This window comes from Callorhinus ursinus, unplaced genomic scaffold (genome assembly GCF_003265705.2).
Source record: "Callorhinus ursinus isolate GAN/ISIS: 27379988/994484 unplaced genomic scaffold, GSC_fseal_2.0 scaffold14, whole genome shotgun sequence".
In the NCBI taxonomy this organism is placed as follows: domain Eukaryota; kingdom Metazoa; phylum Chordata; class Mammalia; order Carnivora; family Otariidae; genus Callorhinus; species Callorhinus ursinus.
In genome coordinates, this window is record NW_027397076.1 from 39,945,283 (window position 1) to 39,963,825 (window position 18,543).

Here is an 18,543-nt window from a genome sequence, read left to right on the forward strand (position 1 = left end):
TCTTAGTAGGTTATAGCAGGTGAAGAGTAACTAACTAATACAATGAAAGGACAATTCATTAGTTTTAAAACAATCAATTACTGACCTCATCACCCATGTGAGACTGAAACTCAAACTTCATTGGTGGACAGAATGCAGCAGGGTACATCTCCATGAATCTCTGCTTATCACTCCTGGGCTCCAAGTTGTCAACCGCATTCTCAATAATGTCTAAGCCTTCATGTCTGGAAGTTTCAAGATTATACTCTGCAGACAGATATGTTCTCAGGGCTCTGTTCAGACTTGCATGGTAGCCAAGATCACAGCACTTAAAAAAATAAAAGAATACCATATATAGAAATTAACTCAAAATGGATCAAAGACCTACACGTGACAGCAACAACTATAAAATTCTTAGAAGAAAACATAGGAGTAAACCTTCATTATCTTGCATTAGGCATTGATTTCTTGGATAAGGCATCAAAAGTACAAGCAACAAAAGAAAAAAATAAATTAGATTTCATCAAATTTGAAGACTTTTGTGCTTCAAGGGCACTATCAAGTAAAACGAATACCCACAGAATGGGAAATTTTTTTGCACATCACGTATCTGATTTTAAAAATTTGTATTTAGAATAAAGAAATCCTACAACTCAATAATGAAAAGACAAATAGCCCAACTAAAAAATGAGCAATTGGACAGACATTTCTCAAAAAACATACACAAATGGTCAACAAGCACATGAAATGATGCTCAATATCATTAGTCATCAGGGAAATGCAAATCAAAACCACAATGAGATACTACTTCACACCCACTAGTCTGGTTATAATAAAGAAGACAGATAACAGGCATTGGGGAGAATGTAGAGAAATTGGAATCTTTTATATGCTGCTGATGGGAATGTAAAATATTGCAGCCTCTTTGGAAAAGTCTGGCAGTTCATCAGAGAGTGAAACACAGAGTTAACATATGACTTGGCAGTTCCATTCCTAGTAATATATATAAGAAAAATAAAAACAAATTTTCATACAAAAAAATTATACATGAATGTTTACAGCAGCATTATTACTAATAGCTGAAAAGTGGAAACAATCCAAATGTCCAACTAATAAATAAACAAAATGAAACCTTATCCAGTCATAACAAAGAAGGAAGTACTGATACATGCTACAACATGTAGGATCAACCTTGAAACATTATGTTAACTGAAAGAAACCAGCCACCAGAGACCACACCTTGTAGGATTCCATTTATGGGAAATGTGCAGAATAGGTAAATCTGCAGAGACAGAAGGTAAATTAGTGGTTGCTAGGGGATGGAGGAACTGGGGGGGGTGGTGGCTAAGGGCTGCAGGACTTCTTTTTGGAGTAATGAAAATATTCTGTAATAGATCGTGGTGATGGCTATACAACTTTGAATATACTAAAAGCCAATTATAGATTTTTAATGAATGAACTATATGGTATGTGAATAATATCTCAAGAAAGCTGTTAAAAAATAAAAGCAGCAAAACCAAATACTGAAAGGAAATAATAAAAAACCAGCATTTAAATTTCTTCATGCTTACTGATACTATGATTTATTGAAATCCTTGTAGGACATAAACATACTAACTGTAATCTGGATTTTTATAATTTACTGATGACTCCATAATAATCCATACTCTTTCAGAAGTGAGAAGAACAGGTTTGAATCTGCCAAAAAAGTTCAGGACCTAGAATAAAATTTGTAGATAAGAAATGACTGCCAAAGTCCTTTTAGTGGACGTAGAATTTTGGGATTCTTAAATCTTCATTACCTTTAATTTGTATTTGCATTTATTTTTTCATGTTGCATTTTAAGAGAATATAACTGAAAAAATATAACTCTGGATATTGGTCAGTTATAAATTACTGAAAGAATTTTAAATTTATACATAGAAGCAATATAAATCTCTTTTTTATTTGCCAGAGAGAGAGAGAGAGAGAGAGAGAGAGCACAAGCAGGGGGAGCAGCAGAGGGAGAGGGAAAAGCAGGCTCCTCACTGAGCAAGGAGCCCGAAGCGGGACTTGATCCCAGGACCCTGGGATCATGACCTGACTGAAGGCAGACGCTTAGCGACTGAGCCACCCAGGCGTCCCACAATATAAATCTCTTAAAGGGAAGTGGTCTAGAAAGGTACAAAACCAGGTGATCCCTATATTGTTCCAAAGCAATTCAATCAATTCAATTTGATTCAATTCAACCCACTAACTGGCCATCTATTAGGTGCATGGAAATTTGCTAGGCTCCAGGAATATGAAGACTAGAATACAGTAAAACGTAATCTCCATTGTCAAGGAATCTGCATATAGGTTGTTCATTACTTTGCTATTAAGAGAGTAGTAGACCGGCACAAAGGAAGTAACCTCCATAAAAGGATGCATCCACCAGGATATGAACCATCAGACTGACCTTTATGAAGGCACAGATTCAATCACTGACCTGTCCTTAAAAATGTCAACATATTTAATTCTACCCTCACCCTCCAATTTCAGAATTATTAAATTTGGGATTTTTCTATAGAGATATTCTAAAATCTCGCTATTCGAGGTATGGTCTGTAGACCATCAGCATCACCTGGAGCTTGCTAGAAATGCAGAATCTTGGGTCTCAGCCCTGACCTGCTGAATTAGAATCTGAAGCTTAAAAAAAAAAAGAAAATCCATAGGTGATATTATATGCACAGTGAAGTTTGAGAAGCACCGCACTAAAACATTGATTAAAAAAAGGTCCCATAACCCCGTCCACTGGGAGTACTGTTTCTCCAAGCGGGCAAGAGAATCAACTTGAGTAAATATTACTTGATTTAAAAAAGCAGAAAGAAGCTGCCGTATCAAAATTACAAATATAAGCAAAATACAATTGTGAAATGCAGCAGTCTCATCATTGGTACATTTTCAGTGGACTCAGCTGCACTCAAATATAGAGAATAATTTTCAGCTAATTAAAAAATTCTAGTCTCAGATGAGAAAAGTCCTCTTTTATTTCATTTGCTCCTCGAAATTCATAAAGGTTCTGTGTAGCCATTTTATACACATCAGAGGGACTGAAAAAATTATTCTTTCAGTAATACCTCATCTTGTGCAAACATGAATTGGTAAAGGAAATGGGCCTCATTTCTCTGAAATGTACTAGTGCTTCAACACACCCAACTATTTTGAAAGAAGACCAATTCGGCTTGATTATAATGAAGCAGATCACATAAGCTGCTTTATTTTATGAGTAATGGTTCCCAATGGGAGTTAACAGAAAATTGACACTGAGGCAAGAAACAACCTAGAGAAAAGTCCCCCCTCTAAACCGAGTCTCTTTTCAGCTCAGAAAGGAAGAGAGGAAGAACAAAGGAAAAAGAGGAAGAAAAATAAAGAAATTCAACCCCAACTACCTAATTGAAGTAGAGTTCGGAAAAATACACGTTTAAGTTTTTATTATTCCCAGACTTAAACAGTTTGCTCCTCAAATTTCTAAGAGTTGCTTCTTTGGGGAGGAAATGTCAAAATTACAACAGTACTCTGCATGCCACTCAGTTCACCCAGGTGGATTTGGTAGCGCTGGACCTAGTAAGGTAGCCGGCTTTCATTGGTGGTTTCCTAATATGCTGGGGAGAAGTATGCATGTGGCTTCGTATCCAATCCAGAGGACCCCCTAGGTGTCTTCTGGACTTTGAATGCTATACCTCATGTGGAGGTTTCTGTGATGAGCTTGATGGACAATTTCCTTCTCTGATCCCTATGGAGCTTAACAGTCTGTAAAGTCACTTAATTAGCATGATTCTGTTACTTCTGATATGCAGTGTTTTCTAAGCTCTAGGTTTTTCAAGTGTCCTTTAAAAGAAACACGAATAAAATTCTTATTCAAGGTCTCCTGAGACAGCAAGGCCAGTCACAGAATCGCCTTTTTTTCTAAACTGGATGCTAAAATGACACTGGATATGTTAAGATTCATGATACTTGGTTAAAAGGCCTAAAGTAATTCTATGGAGGTTATGAATTATTAATGACAGTATGAAAGACCAGCTTCTGCAGAGTTGAGTTATAACCCAAGTGCATTTAATGATGAAAATACATTAGAAACCAATAAGATATTTTACAAAAACAAAACAGTGCTGTTCTGATGGATGAAAAACTGAATGGATACATAAAATTATGGATTAAAACTGGGGAAGGAAAGAGCATTGGAAGTAGAAGGGTATTTTTTTTGGTTTTGTTTTATTTTTTAATATTCTAACAGCTGCCAAGATATATCCCACTAGGTATTATTAGTCTAAATCGCCACAGTAAGCTAACTTCTTTAGGCAAAAGGGTTGCAAATAGTTTCAAAAATAAAGATGAAATTCAGGTTTTGAGGATTGTGACAAATACTTCGACTTGTTCCAAAGGCTGAGAGGCCGGCTGAAATATACTTGGTGGTTACAGAGTCATGTATAAATGGATCACAGCTATTCAGGAAGATAACTTTTTGTTTATTTGTTTGCATAAACTCTTAAGACATAAGAAGTCCTATTGGGTAGAAGGTTGGTCCTAGATGGGAGTGAAGATAATGGAACTCCAATGGAAACAAGTCCCACCTACGTGTTTCTGAACAGTAATAGCCAATGGCATTTGCAGGGCAGCCCCAGAAGTGGCTGGAGGGCAGCCCCAAGCTTCTATGTGACTGCAGAATTAAACAGTTTTCATGAGAATGGAGAGGGAAGGAAGTCTTCTGCAGAAGTATTCCACTTTAACTTCATCATTCCTGCCTCCATCAGAAAGGCTTCCATGATCTTTTGCCCTGGGTTCCATCTCTGGCTTTTCATTAATAAGCTTTGGCTTTGACCATTCCAGAGTCATGGACGTTGGGTAAAGACTTGGCCTACCCCTTGTTTTGAGTCTTTCTACAATAGTGCAACCTGAGCAAACAACTGCAAAAACACCTTTCACATAACCCTGGGTAGGCTTTCCAAGGACCAGAAAAAGTTAAGTTCACAGCTTTTGCTGCAAACGAAGAAAGCTGATTTCTTCTGAATAAATTATCTTTGTCCCTTACTATTTTCCTCTCTAGCTACTATTCAGTGCTTCACCTCAGAAACCACAAACTTGTTTTGTGAGGGATGGGCATCTCATGGGACTGAACTGGATGTTTAAAATTCTACAGGCATCTTTTACACACACATGCTCTCATGTCTGGGTTCCTGAGAGTCCATAAAGAGCTGACAATTTAATTCTTGCTGCTGCTTTAATAACCACGGCCAAACATTTAGCAAAACTTGTTTTAAGTTTCTTTTGTGCAACAAAAAGGCCAAAATGTACACTGAAATGGATACAAAGTAGGAAACAGGAGGAGAATGGAGGTCGCACATGCCTGAGCCGATGAGTAGGACCAATAATCATTTGTGGCCTAATGCAGCTCCCACTCCCATGGGCAATCATTTCTTTCAGAGAAGTTGCCACCAGACGCATTTTTCCCCAGACCATATCTCTATAACTATGCTGAATCAAATCACAGAGGAGGAGAGAGAAGAAATAAAGTAAGCCCAAACAAACAGGCTGGTAAATGCTATGGAGAAGATAGAAAAATAGGGAGTGCTGGGGGAAAGGGTGTTGTTCTTTTTTACAGGGCAGCTGAGTGCAACATGAATGAAAAGAAGGACTCTATCTGGCAAAGCTCTGGAAGAGCGTTCTAGACAAAAAGTAGAAAGGCCCAAGGCAAGGGTCTGGGGAACGGAAAGGCCAACGTAGCCGAAGCATAGTAACTAGGAGGAAGCTGAAGAAGATGACACTGAGTGGCAGGTGGGCGCCAGTTCACATGGGTCTTGGTGAAGAGTTTAAATTTTATTCTAAAGACAATGGGGGGCCTTTGGAGAGTTTTAAATAGGGATCGGCAGGTCTAGTTTATCTTTTTTAATAACACTGGCTGCTTGGGAAGAGAATGGATTACTGATTAGAAGGTCTTAGAAGCTGGGTGCCATCTCAGAAAGCTAAGTGCAGGCAGGAGATGAAGAGCTTTGTCTAGGAGACAGTGCAAGCAGCAAGAAACAGCAGGTTTGGGATATTTAGGGGACACAGATGACAGGACTGTCTGATGCATTTATATGTGGAAAATGCAAGAACTGGGTTTTCGGTTTGCACAAATGGGTGGAAAGGTGTGCCACTTACTGAGGTGCAAAAAATGGTTAAGAAAAAGTTGTTATGTGTGTGAAGAATGAGGACGATGATAGGGGCAAATGGGTATAAAAAGTTGAGTGTATGACATGTTCAAGACACCTATCAGACATCCAAGTAGAGATGTCCAGTAGGCAACTGGACATACAAATCTGGAGTCCTGGACAGCGACCAAGGCTGCTGATAAAAATCTAGGAGCCATCATGTGGTATTCAAGGCAAGGGACCAGGAGGTAGAAAGCCAAGGAACATGCCGTAGGTGACTTTCAACGTTCAGAAGTCTGGCCAAGATGGAGCACTGAGCACTGGAGACCGAGAGCAGCCTATGCTGGACGTGGAAAACAGGTGGGCGCAGCTTCTTTTAACAAAAGCCCATGGCATCTCCACTGGAAGGAACTTTTAAAGCCATCTACTTCAGTCATCCAACTCATTTCAGTTTTTAAATACGCCTTCAATCACAAAGGGATAAAAACATAAATCAGTTTACATGATAACTACACTATCCTAAGCCATTTACCATGATCTCTTATCATCTTCCTAATAAAGGTGCAGGCCTAATGGGGACTGCACTATTACAATTTGGCAGGTTTTCATGGATAAATCTAAATACCATTATGTATGGGGCTAAGTCTAATTAAGAAAAATCTGAACTCTGAGTAAGTTGCTTTTTAATTAAACACATGTCTCTAGAGACAAAAGGATAAGGCTAAAAGCTTTAGGACAGCTGATTACTTAGACATGATAGAGTAAACACGGCATGGAGTATATGATGTAATCTAATTTCAATTTCATTCTGTATAAATGGCTAATAAAATACATGACAGATACCTTTACCAAGAAAATGAGCTGCAGTAGGGGATTATTCTGTTGCCGTATGCTACAAAAGTTACAAAGATTATCCTTCAAACTCCAAAGTGACCTGCAAACTTTTACAGGGAGTGACTGGAAACCATGAAACTCTACTAAAAGGATAACAAATACTTTATTATCACTGGGCAGATGCTCTGGGACAAAGCACCAATGGAATTCTGCTGTTGAGGACTTTGTTTCTCTGAATGCCTTTTGAGGGTGGGCAGGTGTGGAACTGGACTGAAAGAGGCTACATTACCAGTTGCTTGAAGAATTCCAGATATACAGAATGCTGAATTTGATTGGATTGTGGGAAATAAGACTTGTACTGTCCTCTTAGCAAATTATAATCACTTGAAAATTTCAGCATTCAATTACAAATATTTGTTGCCTGCATGATTTTTCTTCTGGGCTGTAAAGCTTCTAATGCATCCTAATTCTAAACAGAATCAGTTACAGCCTTTTTTGCACTTATTGTTGGAGATATTAATGATTACAAATGTGAAACCTATGATTTATAAAACTACAATCTATTTTCCTTTATAATTATGCCTTTATTCTCCCAAACCAAGTAAATTTCCTTTGGCCAATATTTGCAATATATTTCTTATTAATTTGTACTTATTCTTTTTTTAAAAGATTTATTATTTGAGAGAAAGAGAGAGTGCACGAGCATGTGAGTGAGGGGAGGGGAAGAGGGAGAAAGAATTTTAAGCAAACTCCCCGCTGAGCTTGGAGCCGACTTGGGGCTTGATCCCACAACCCTAAGACCATGACCAAGATGAAATCAAGAGACCGACATTCAACCGACTGAGCCACCCAGGTGCCCCAAATTCGTATTTCTTCAAGTGACATAATAAACATCATTTTGTTGTGAAATTAACTCTGTGTCCCACTTCCCACCTGACTTCAAACTAAGAGACTGTTACTCTACAAACTAAAATTTACCTTGGACCTTCTTCTACCTTATTAATTTGTATTCTAAAAAAGCATTTTGCTGACTGAGGTAAATTATAGCTCAGTTTTGAGTTACAAATTAGTGTATTTCCGATTTCATAGGATCTAAACTCAAGAAGTTTCAGAATACCCATAGTTTGTTGCAAGGGGCAAAAACTTAACAATATCATGGGGTAATCAAAGTCACATCACCCCAAACTAGTGATCAATTTTAGCGTCACTATTGGTGGGTTAAGACACAGCAACATCACCTATGGTGTAATCTGTTGCAAAGTGCTTAATTTGAACTCATCAAGCCTTTATATAATGTTCACTTTGTAGGAAATATAGGAAAACAGAGAAACAGGCTAACTGACACCACAAAGAATAGAGACAAATTCAGAAGCTGAGATGTTCTGAAGAACAACTGTTCATGTCTCCTCAACAAGGGACTTTGTTAGACTTAAGGAAAAAAAAAAAGGACTAAAGGAACACATCACCCAGATGCAACGTGTGATCCTCAATTTGGTCTAGTCTAGACACACTAGCTGTGAAATGTTTTTTTGGGGGGTCATAAAAAGGAATATGGTCTGGCTATTAGAGGAGTTAACAATGTTCTGAAATGGAAAGATGGGGGTCAATGATTGAAAAAAGTAGTTAAAAAGCTGTATAATATGATTTCATACTCTTCTGGTATAAAAATGTATATATACGTGGACACAAAAAAAGTCTACATGTTAACAGTGATGATCTGGGGTGGTAAGAAGGTGATCATGTTATTTTTGCTTATAATTTTTTTCTAATTTCTACAATGTACATGTACTAATTCTGTAATAATAAAAGACTAGTTTTAAAACACAAATTCTAGGGGCCTGGGTGGCTCAGTCAGTTAAATGTCTGCCTTCAGCTCAGGTCATGATCTCAGGGTCCTGGGATCAAGCCCCACGTTGGGCTCCCTGCTCAGTAGGAGTCGGCTTCTTCCTCTCCCTCTGCCCCTCCCCCCCACTCATGCTCATGCCTTCTCACTCTCTCAAATAAAATCTTTTAAAAAATAAATAATAAAATACAAATTCTATGGAAAATTTGTATGACTGTTTTTTTATACCAACAGATCCATTCATCATGGTCTAGCATAGGAAATTTATAAGAAAAGAGATAGATTAATGACATGAGTAGAAATCAAGGGAAACTGGAGATGTATATAAAGAAGGTCTCAATTTGAGTTCTTATTTATATTGTTTTGATTCAGTCAAGACACATTTAGTATCTTCCATGTCACTTCACATATAAAACGTTAAGCATTAAAAATGTTGGCTTGACTTTTTCTCATTAGAGAAATAACAACTCTTCCAATAATTATTACATAGCTCACTATAAAAGTGATTTTGCTAAATAAGCTCACAAAGCATAAAGGATTCTAGATGCCTTTGCATAATAATCAGTCTTTTTCACAAGGAAGGGTCAAGCCTAATGGTTTTTAGGATCACCACTATATATGCAAATTACATTCCTACAAAATAAGCAGCCATTTTAGAAGGTACACATTCACACTCTGACTGCCTTCAAAGTGAGTCAATGAATGCATAATTTTCACTAAGAGAGGATTCAGCATCAGTTGACTATGACAACAAACCCATTTCTTGTAAAATTCATAGTGAAGTTGTATTATCTGAGAATTACTTCCATTTTAAATGTAAGGCTGATCTTTTAAAAGTCCATCCTTTCTTAAAATTGAAAATTACTTGATATATTTAACCATTACTTATTTACATCAGAGTTAATTAGATTTGGAGGTTAAAAAGTCTGAGTATGAAGCCTACCACTTACTAGCTGTGTGACCTTCGACAAGCTATCCAGCCTACATAAACCTCCGTTCTTTGCTCTATAAAGTGTAGAAAATAGTATTTACCTCACAGGGTTTGTGACGATTTCATGAGATTACGCTTGGACACCTGCCTGTCACACAGTAAGAGCTCAATAAATATCTATGACAATGAAGATGACTCTCCTGAAGTGCTAAGCCTGTCCTATGGGTGCCATTAGTATTGGGGAAGCTATACTGTCCTTTCCACAACAGGCATCTCAGTCTTAACACACGTGACAGAACCACTGCTCCCTGCCCTTCGACCCACATCTCCCCATGGTCCCCACCTCTGTAAAAGGCACCACTGTTAACCTAGTTACTCAGGACCTGAGCTGAGGAGTCTGTTTATCCCTCTTTTCATTTACTATATCAAATTCCTATTCAGTATATTTTGAATCCAACCAACCACTTCCCACAAGTCTCTTGCTGCCACGCCAGTCCAAATCAACACCATCTCTAGCCTGGACAACTGCAAAAGACTCTAGATATAGCTCGCTGTTTTCACTCTCATCACCTCCCTTGGTCTGTTTTCCACCCAGATGCCAGAGTGAGTCTCTAAAATGTAAACACATGATGTCACTTCCTTGAGTAATCCTTGAGTAAAATCCTTTAGTGGCTTTCCACCACACTTAGGACACAAAAGACCCTAAGTAATTTGGCTTCTGCCTACTTTCTCTTCCAGAACCTTCCTCCTTGCTTACTCTGCTCTGGCCATACTGGCCTCCTGCTTTGCTACTTTTTGAGCATCTTGAGCTTGCCAAACACGCCACAGCCTCTATACCCTGAGCCTTGCCAGTCCTGTATGCGGGATTCCTTCTCCATCTAGGCATGTGGCTCTCCAGCTCACTTTTCTGCTCAAATAGCAGAACCAAAGGCAGCTTTTCCTGAATGCCATCAAAGGAAGCACACCAATAGTGGTTTTATTTTTATTTATAGCATTATCACTACTATATAATGTGTGTGTGTATATGTAAATATGTCTATGAGCTGATGCCTCAACTAGTACATAAACTCCTTGAAGACAGGAACTTTGTTTTGTTCATTGCTGGATCCCCATCGTCAAAATTAGTGCTTGGTACCTTGCAGGTGGTAAAAAAAAAAAAAAAAACTTTTCAATACATGGAGACTTTTCCTCGTGTTAAACTGGCTCGGGTCTAGCCAAGTAATCCAAAAATAAGCCCTAAACCAAAAAATAAGCAAGTGGAGTAGTTACAGAGAATTAGTTCTATATTCCATACATTTCACAGAATCCCTACAAATATAAGTTTGAAAACGGGGTCATAAAAAGTGTTCATTTTTATTCAAAAAATTGAGCAGTCTAGCAGGAAAAATTCCTTTCATTCATCAGAGTGCTAAAAGAAAATCAATTACTTGATTAAAATACTGATAAGAAAGGAAGAGAAAAAAGTTTTCCTGGGTTTTATTTATTAAAGGGTTCTGTATAAAGAAATTATGATAGTATGAGATAAAAACAGTTTTTAGACTCAAAAAAGGGGCACATCAGAGTGTTAATAAACCAAAAAATAATTTCCTTACTTAACAGTTCTTTTGCAAAAGTCCCAAACTGTGGCTCTAATATAGCTAAATTCATGAGACATTCACCACAAAAATAAAGTTGCTTTAACCTACTGTATATCTAAATTATGATACTATGAGCCACAGGAAAAAAAAACTGATCATATCTTAAAACTTTTGAATTCAATCAATACAAAGCAGCACATGAGTAAATTTCCAGCAGATAACTCTCTGAACCTCTATCACTTCTCTGTGCTTTTCTAAAAACACAATGCTTTTTTTCTTTTATTTGCAGAGATGGACATTTTTGGACTGGGATTTCTGTTTCACCTGTGTGGTCTCCTACAGTGCTGGAGGTTTTCTGAATGAAAGAATGATCAGAGGGTTAAAAAAAGCTGGGGAGTAACAGCAGTAATCACTCATGGATTTGATAGTGCACATATATACTTGGAGAGGTTTTTTTTTTTTGGAAGATTTTTATTTATTTGAGCGAGAGCGAGAGAGCGAACGTGTGCATACACGTGCGTGCAGAAGGGGGGGTAAGGGGGTGGGGGAAGGGGCAGAGGGAGAAGCAGGCTCCCTGTTGAGCAGGAACCCTGACACAGGGCTCCATCCCAGGACCCTGAGATCATGACCTAGAACCAAAGGCAGACGCTTAATCGACTGAGCCCCCCAGGTGCTCCTATACTTCGAGAATTCTAAATGAGCCCAAATACTGCCTTTGATAGCATATCCTCAGAGAGAAAGTACAGCGTTAGATAAATTTATAAACGTGGTTTAAGTCCACTCTACTCTGCTTACAGTATTTACCACAACTAGGAACAAAGCTATCATGTCTGCAGTCATTTAGTTAACATCTGTCTTTTCCACTTTGCATTCCTAAAGGTTAAGATCGGTATATGCTTGGGGGTGGGGGGATGGGTGAAACAGATGGATTAAGGAGGGCACTTGTGATAAGCAGTGGGTGATGTATAGAACTATTGAATCACTATATTTTACTCCTGAAACTCATATAACAATGTTATGTTAACTAACTGGCGTTAAAATACAAACTTAAAAAAAAAAAAAAGAACTGTATATGCTTCTGACAACGGTAAGACCCAAGAAACGTATTTTAAAGCAATGAATGTAGTTAGGGCTGTGCAGCTGCATAATTTAAAAATGATGGGGTCTCCTTCCTAGCTGAGTTTCCCAGGCACTCATAGCTTCACAGAACCTAATAATTTGCTTTTCATTCGTTTTAGGATACACTTTTTCACATGCATCTTATCATCGATAGTGTGTTAGTATCATGTATAGTTTAATTGGCAACAGTTTCTCCTTCTGAGTATTACATAAAATAACATTGGTTTGAGAAATGATGTTGTTTTCGAATCAATGAAATATAGTTATTGCTAATTACATCTTAATATGGAAAATATAGGGGCGCCTGGCTGGCTCAGTTGGAAAAGTGAGTGACTCTTGATCTTGGGGTCATTAGTTTGAGCCCCACATTGGGTGCAGAGAGCATTAGAAAAAATAAGTTAGGGGCGCCTGGGTGGCTCAGTTGGTTAAGCATCCGCCTTCGGCTCAGGTCATGATTCCAGGGTCTTGGAATCGAGCCCCACATGGGGCTCCCTGCTCAGCCAGGAGCCTGCTTCTCTCTCTGCTCCTTTCCCCAGCTCGTGCTCTCTCTCTCTGGGTCTGTCCGAAATCAATAAATAAGATCTTTAACAAACCAACAAAAAAAACCCCAAAAAAGTTAAAAAAATTTAAAAATATATGGAAAATATAAAAATTTCAAGTACTTACGTCAATTAAATCTGAAAGATCATGAATATAATACTTGAAAACTGAGGCATTGGTTGCTTCAAGGGTTAGGAGATATTCATTCCGTGCCTTAATCGATTTTAGCTTATTTTCTGAATACTTTGCTTGTCTCTGGAAATGAAGATGGTCCAGGTATCGAGAAAGACAACAAAGTCATTTAGTCAGAGAAACATACATGACTTTCTACTAATTCAAACAATGGATTCTACATATGCCAATGACCTTAGAAGTTCTCTGAGAAAAGTACATTATGAATCTGAGTTAAGTAACTAAAAGTACCCAGCAATGTATTTGGGCTTCAGGCGCAACTGCAAGGAAACCTCTTTGTGAATATTCAAGTTCTCCACGCTGTGTATTGAGTACTTGGCATTCAACACTAAATGATGTCCAGCTGTTAGTCCATGATTTTTATGTTTCTTAAACGTTTTTCATTCCCGTGGGAGGAAATGCATGTCATTTCACAATAATTTACAATGTGCGTCTATCAGTTAGTCCATCAGTGTTCTTAGTATTGTCACCTGAAGTGAGGACAGAAAGGCTCTGTGATGTTTTTTACTTACTTTTTCTTTCATTTTTTCAATTTTCTTTACAGAGCTTCGCCGCTGATGTCTCTCTTCCAGTCTGATATGAAAGACCGGATCACCAGACCTTCCGATTTGCTTTTCTTCTTGTTTCTCAGCCTCTTTCAGCTTGCTCTCTGCACTGATGCTCTCTGCATGATACATATGGTATGTTTTCATCACCTGTGAAAATGTGACCCAAATTGTTACAAGATGCCTGTCTGTAGTGAATGGAAGCCCTTATGTGAGGAATATGTTAAAAATATCACCTTCCAACTGGCAGGGGGAGAGCCAGATTGTTAGTCAAATAGATGAATTATGGACTATTGCTTCTATGTAAAGCAAAGAGAAATATGCAAATTCACTTGCCAGGAAGAGGCACTTAGGGGACACGCTTTGATGAAAAAATGATTTAGAGTCTTATGCATGCTTTCAGTGCACTTGAAGAGTTCCCTTAAGCTTAGAAGTGTTCTCTAAAATCTCTGCATTATTAATCTGCAGAATAAACCACTACTCATGGATAAATTTTACCCCAGTTTTGGAATTCTAAAAAACTCCAAATTAGTACAGCTCTTACTAAAGAATTTTTTTTTTGCATAAAATCTACTGATCAAAATACAAGATGTAAATATTAAGGTTCATACATAGTTTCAGTTTAAAAAATTGTTTTTCTGAGCACAAAGTAATATTTTATGTTCAATGTAGAAAACACGACACAAAAAAGAACATAAAAAGCAAGCAGAGATAACAACTGTTAAGATTTTTGGTACAGCCATTTGGTCCTTTTCCTATGAAAACACACACACACACACACACACACACACACACACTCTCTCTCTCTCTCTCTCTCTTTATTTGAAAATGACACATATTTCTCCTTTTAAAAAATTTGTACCATACTATATGAACAATCTCTAATCTCCTCTCACCTTTTTTCACTTAATATATCAGAACACTTTTCTGTATCACTAAATATTCTTCTAAAATATAATTTTAAGGACTGAATAATATTTATATGACTGGGACATAGCTTGACTAATTTCCTATTGTTGAACATTTTAGGATATTTCAACGTTTTGCTTTATAAATGAACCTGTGCTAAAACCCTTGATATACATCCTATCTTATTTCTTCTCTTAGAAATGCTACAATAAGATGCATTTTAATACATTTAGGAATATATAGAAAATAAAATTTTGTAATGTATCCTTTCCATGTATGCTGTAAACTTACATAAAGAATTCTCAATTTAAAAATTTTAAAAATTAAAAAATTTTAAATCCTTAAATATTTTGGTTATTGTCACAGAAATATTTATGCACAAAATTATCACATTTCCTATGGCACATTTTTAAAAATTTTATTTTATTTTTATTATTTTTTTAATTTAAAAAATTTTTATGGTACATTTTCAGAAGGAGAACTGCAGAGGTAAACAATCTGCACAAAGCCTTTCGAGGTTTTTGACACATACTGCCAATTTAACACTCTGCTATTTTGAAAAAAACTTGATCTATAGAGTTATTTCCCAAAGCATTTAGAAAACATGAATGATATTTCAATAAACATTTTTTCAAATAATAAGTATATTTACTCTTATAATATCTACCATATCTGCATATAATCCCTGTACTCGTAGATACAGAGTAACAGTCACAGATTTTAGAAGATTTTACCTGAAAATCAGTTTTCCAATATAATTTCTTTTCTTTTTTTTTAGATTTTATTTATTTATTTGACAGAGAGAGACACAGCAAGAGAGGGAACACAAGCAGGGGGACTGGGAGAGGGTGCAGCAGGCTTCCCCGCGAGCAGAGAGCCCAATGCAGGGCTCGATCCCAGGACCCCGGGACCATGACCCGAGCCGAAGGCAGAGGCTTAACCCACTGAGCCACCCAGGTGCCCCTCTAATATAATTTCAATCTGCTTTTATAAGGAGAGTCAGACATCTGGGCCATTTCTAAATCTTGTTTATTTTAAGCACAATTATACTGCTTAAAAGAGACAACACAGGTAGGCTATGACTCCAATTCAAGAGACATATTAAGGAACAATCCAGAACTTAGCATCCAAACATCAGTGGTGGCACTTTCCCATAAATTATGTTAAACCCTCATCCACATAAAATGGATTTTATTTCATTTATAAATAATCCATAAATTATTCAGAGCCAATTTTATAACTGAAATGTAGTTGTTTAGAAGAGATTTAATGTAACATTTTGAAGTAAGGAACTTGATTTTTTTATTTCAAAAGATGAGTTTTAAAATAGTTTGGGAACTGGAAGCATCACTGGAATGTATTTATTTAGGTTGAAGCATATGAAATTGCTGTTTTTGTAGGTTACAGAAAAGGTAGAGAGTCAGCACGTTCTTAAGAATGGTTCAACTTAATACACATTCTCAAGGTGACTATTTGAAGTGTAAAACATGGGGTCAATGAAGAGCTTTTACTTATTTTCATAAAATCTGATGATGTCTTTCCTTCAAAATGTAAGCTAGCAAATCACATTAAAGGCATTGCTGAACAAGAACAAGGTAAGGGCGAAACTGCAAAGTCGTGGCAGCTTTTCCTGAGCTGTGTGTAATTGCAAAGTTACCTGCTTTTGGTAATTATCAAACCTGTCCAGGAGAAGTTTGGTTGGCTACCGCAGTTCAAAAGAAAAATAAAATAGCATTAAGCAGCAGCTGGGCAGCTGGGGAATGAAAAGGGAGTCACCCTACAGCTGGGCAAACAGTGAGGTCAATGAATCTACTACACACCTTCCATTTCTAGGCTTGGCTCTGTTTGTACACCCTGCCTGAAGCAAACCCACATACCATTTGGGTCCTGGTTCCAGTTACATCTTTAAAAAGAGGGTGGGAAAAAACTCAACAATAACTCTCTCTCTCTCTCAGCTGTCTATATTCTTCTTGCTAATAGCCAAAGGAAGAAACGAGAACATGTGACTCCTGACACAGAGAGATGAAAAGGCATCCCAGACAGCCCTGGGTATCTGAGAATTCTTTTCTTTTAAATACACCCTGAAGAAAAGACTTGAACTCTTGCTTTATTTAGATGCTGAGGACCTGTGTAAGCAAGTAATCTGCACAAACTCAGCCTTATGAACTAAGGATACTGAGCTGGCTGCCAACATGGGTTTCTTATAAACTAGTCTAGATTAAAAGGAAAACATTCTTGACCTAACACTAGCAAGAAAAGGGTGTAAATATCCCATCATAACATGGTTCAGAATGATAGCTGAGGATTTTCTACCCAGTTCAATGGTAATTTCCAGAAGGAAATTTCTTTTTCAGTTTTCCACTACTAAAATGTTAACAAGGACAATGAATGAATTTTAAAAGTTGAGGAGAAAAACACTAAAAGCTTTTTGAGAACTCTAATTGCAGATAATGAATGCAAGAACAAACTACATTATTTAGAACGTAAGCTGTTGACAGAAGTTAAATGTGTTTTGTATTTAAAATAAAATAACAGACAGTTTTCTCTTTTTCAAAGAAGTAGAAGAAAGCTTTTATTTTTTTAAAGGTGAATTTTGAATACATACTGCAAAGAAAATAATCGCTTCTCCATCAGCTTAATGCAAACACAAGCATTTGCATACCAAATGACATGATAGGCATATATCCATTTAAATGTACTCCAATAGCATATTTTCCTATTTGAATTCTTCTCTACTAAAACCTCATGCATAATTCTCCATTGAACACACTCAATTCATCTTTCCTACTCCATCTTTTCTTAACTGCAGAAGAATATAGTGAAATAGATTTCTTTGCAATTGTGAAATCCTATGCAAAAACTTTTGCACAGAAGCTGTTAATATTTTTTTCCTTACTGACAGACCCATGTAGTATATCTGACACTACTCTTGTACTTTAAATCAAAATAAATATCTATAGTAAATTTGAATATTTAGTGTCATGAAACCATTATGTATCTGAAAACTGTCCACATATTTGAAGATCAGTGTATTAAGCCTCTACATTTTACTTTTTTGTTTTTTTAATGTTTATTTATTTTTTTATTACTTTTATTTTATTATGTTAGTCACCAACATTTTACTTTCTGACTACTGGCACAGAAGTTGAAGGCATGATTTTAAGAATGGGTCTACCAGTTACCAGGTGTGGGGAATTTATTTTACACTTCTGCTCACCTTACAAGGTCATTGTGGACATTCAATTGTGCATCCCTAGGTGTGTGTGCATGTAACAAACTTTACTGAGTACTTACAATATGTGTGTGTGTGTGTGTATAATGTATACCATCAATATATATGTGTAATATGTATATATTTAGCTAAAGAAGCATTGTATAATGTTTACTATGTGCCAGACACCATTCTAAGCATTTTACCAATAATAGCTTATTTAGTCCTTCTAAAAAAACTCATGGGGTACGTACCTTTATTCTTCCTATTATACGGATGTGACAAGAAGGGCCTTGAGAGGTGAACTAACTCGCCCAAGGTCACATAAAAACTGGTAACTGGCAGAACAATGGTTGAAACACAGGCAGTATGGTTCCAGATTGGGTGTTTTAGACTGCTACGCTATAACCTTTGGGACTCTAAAGCACTATACAAATGGAAGGCCTCTTTACCTAGGGGATATAGCTACTCTTGGTTATATTTAGGCACAGAGGGAAAGAGGGCTGAGAGATACTTATTCACTCACCATTTGCTTGGTATTTACCATCCATAAGGCAATGATGGGTGTAAAAATAGGGACTTGGTTTCCTACTTCTAAGAGCTTAAATTTTGGGAGATTAAAAAATGGGCCTTGGAGAGTCTCATGGACACAGATGAAGGGAGAGGACATTCAAGTTGGAGGAATAGTACCAGCAAAGGTATAAGGAATAGGGG

General features: G+C 37.1%; 1 protein-coding gene across 8 annotated transcripts in view; it reads right to left on the reverse strand.

The window, feature by feature from the left end:
- The window catches only part of SRGAP1 (SLIT-ROBO Rho GTPase activating protein 1), a 268,505-nt gene that overhangs the window by 72,229 nt on the left and 177,733 nt on the right, over positions 1-18,543 (reverse strand). For all 8 annotated transcript variants that reach the window (XR_012380756.1, XR_012380755.1, XM_025883134.2 and 5 more), the window contains exons 5-7: positions 13,677-13,859; positions 13,099-13,227; positions 86-307 (exon numbers count right to left, since the gene is read on the reverse strand). Coding sequence is in view for 6 of the 8 variants with exons in the window: in XM_025883134.2 (XP_025738919.1) it covers positions 86-307; positions 13,099-13,227; positions 13,677-13,859 (534 nt within the window). In the remaining 2 variants the exon portion in view is untranslated. The remainder of the gene's footprint in view (positions 1-85; positions 308-13,098; positions 13,228-13,676; positions 13,860-18,543) is intronic.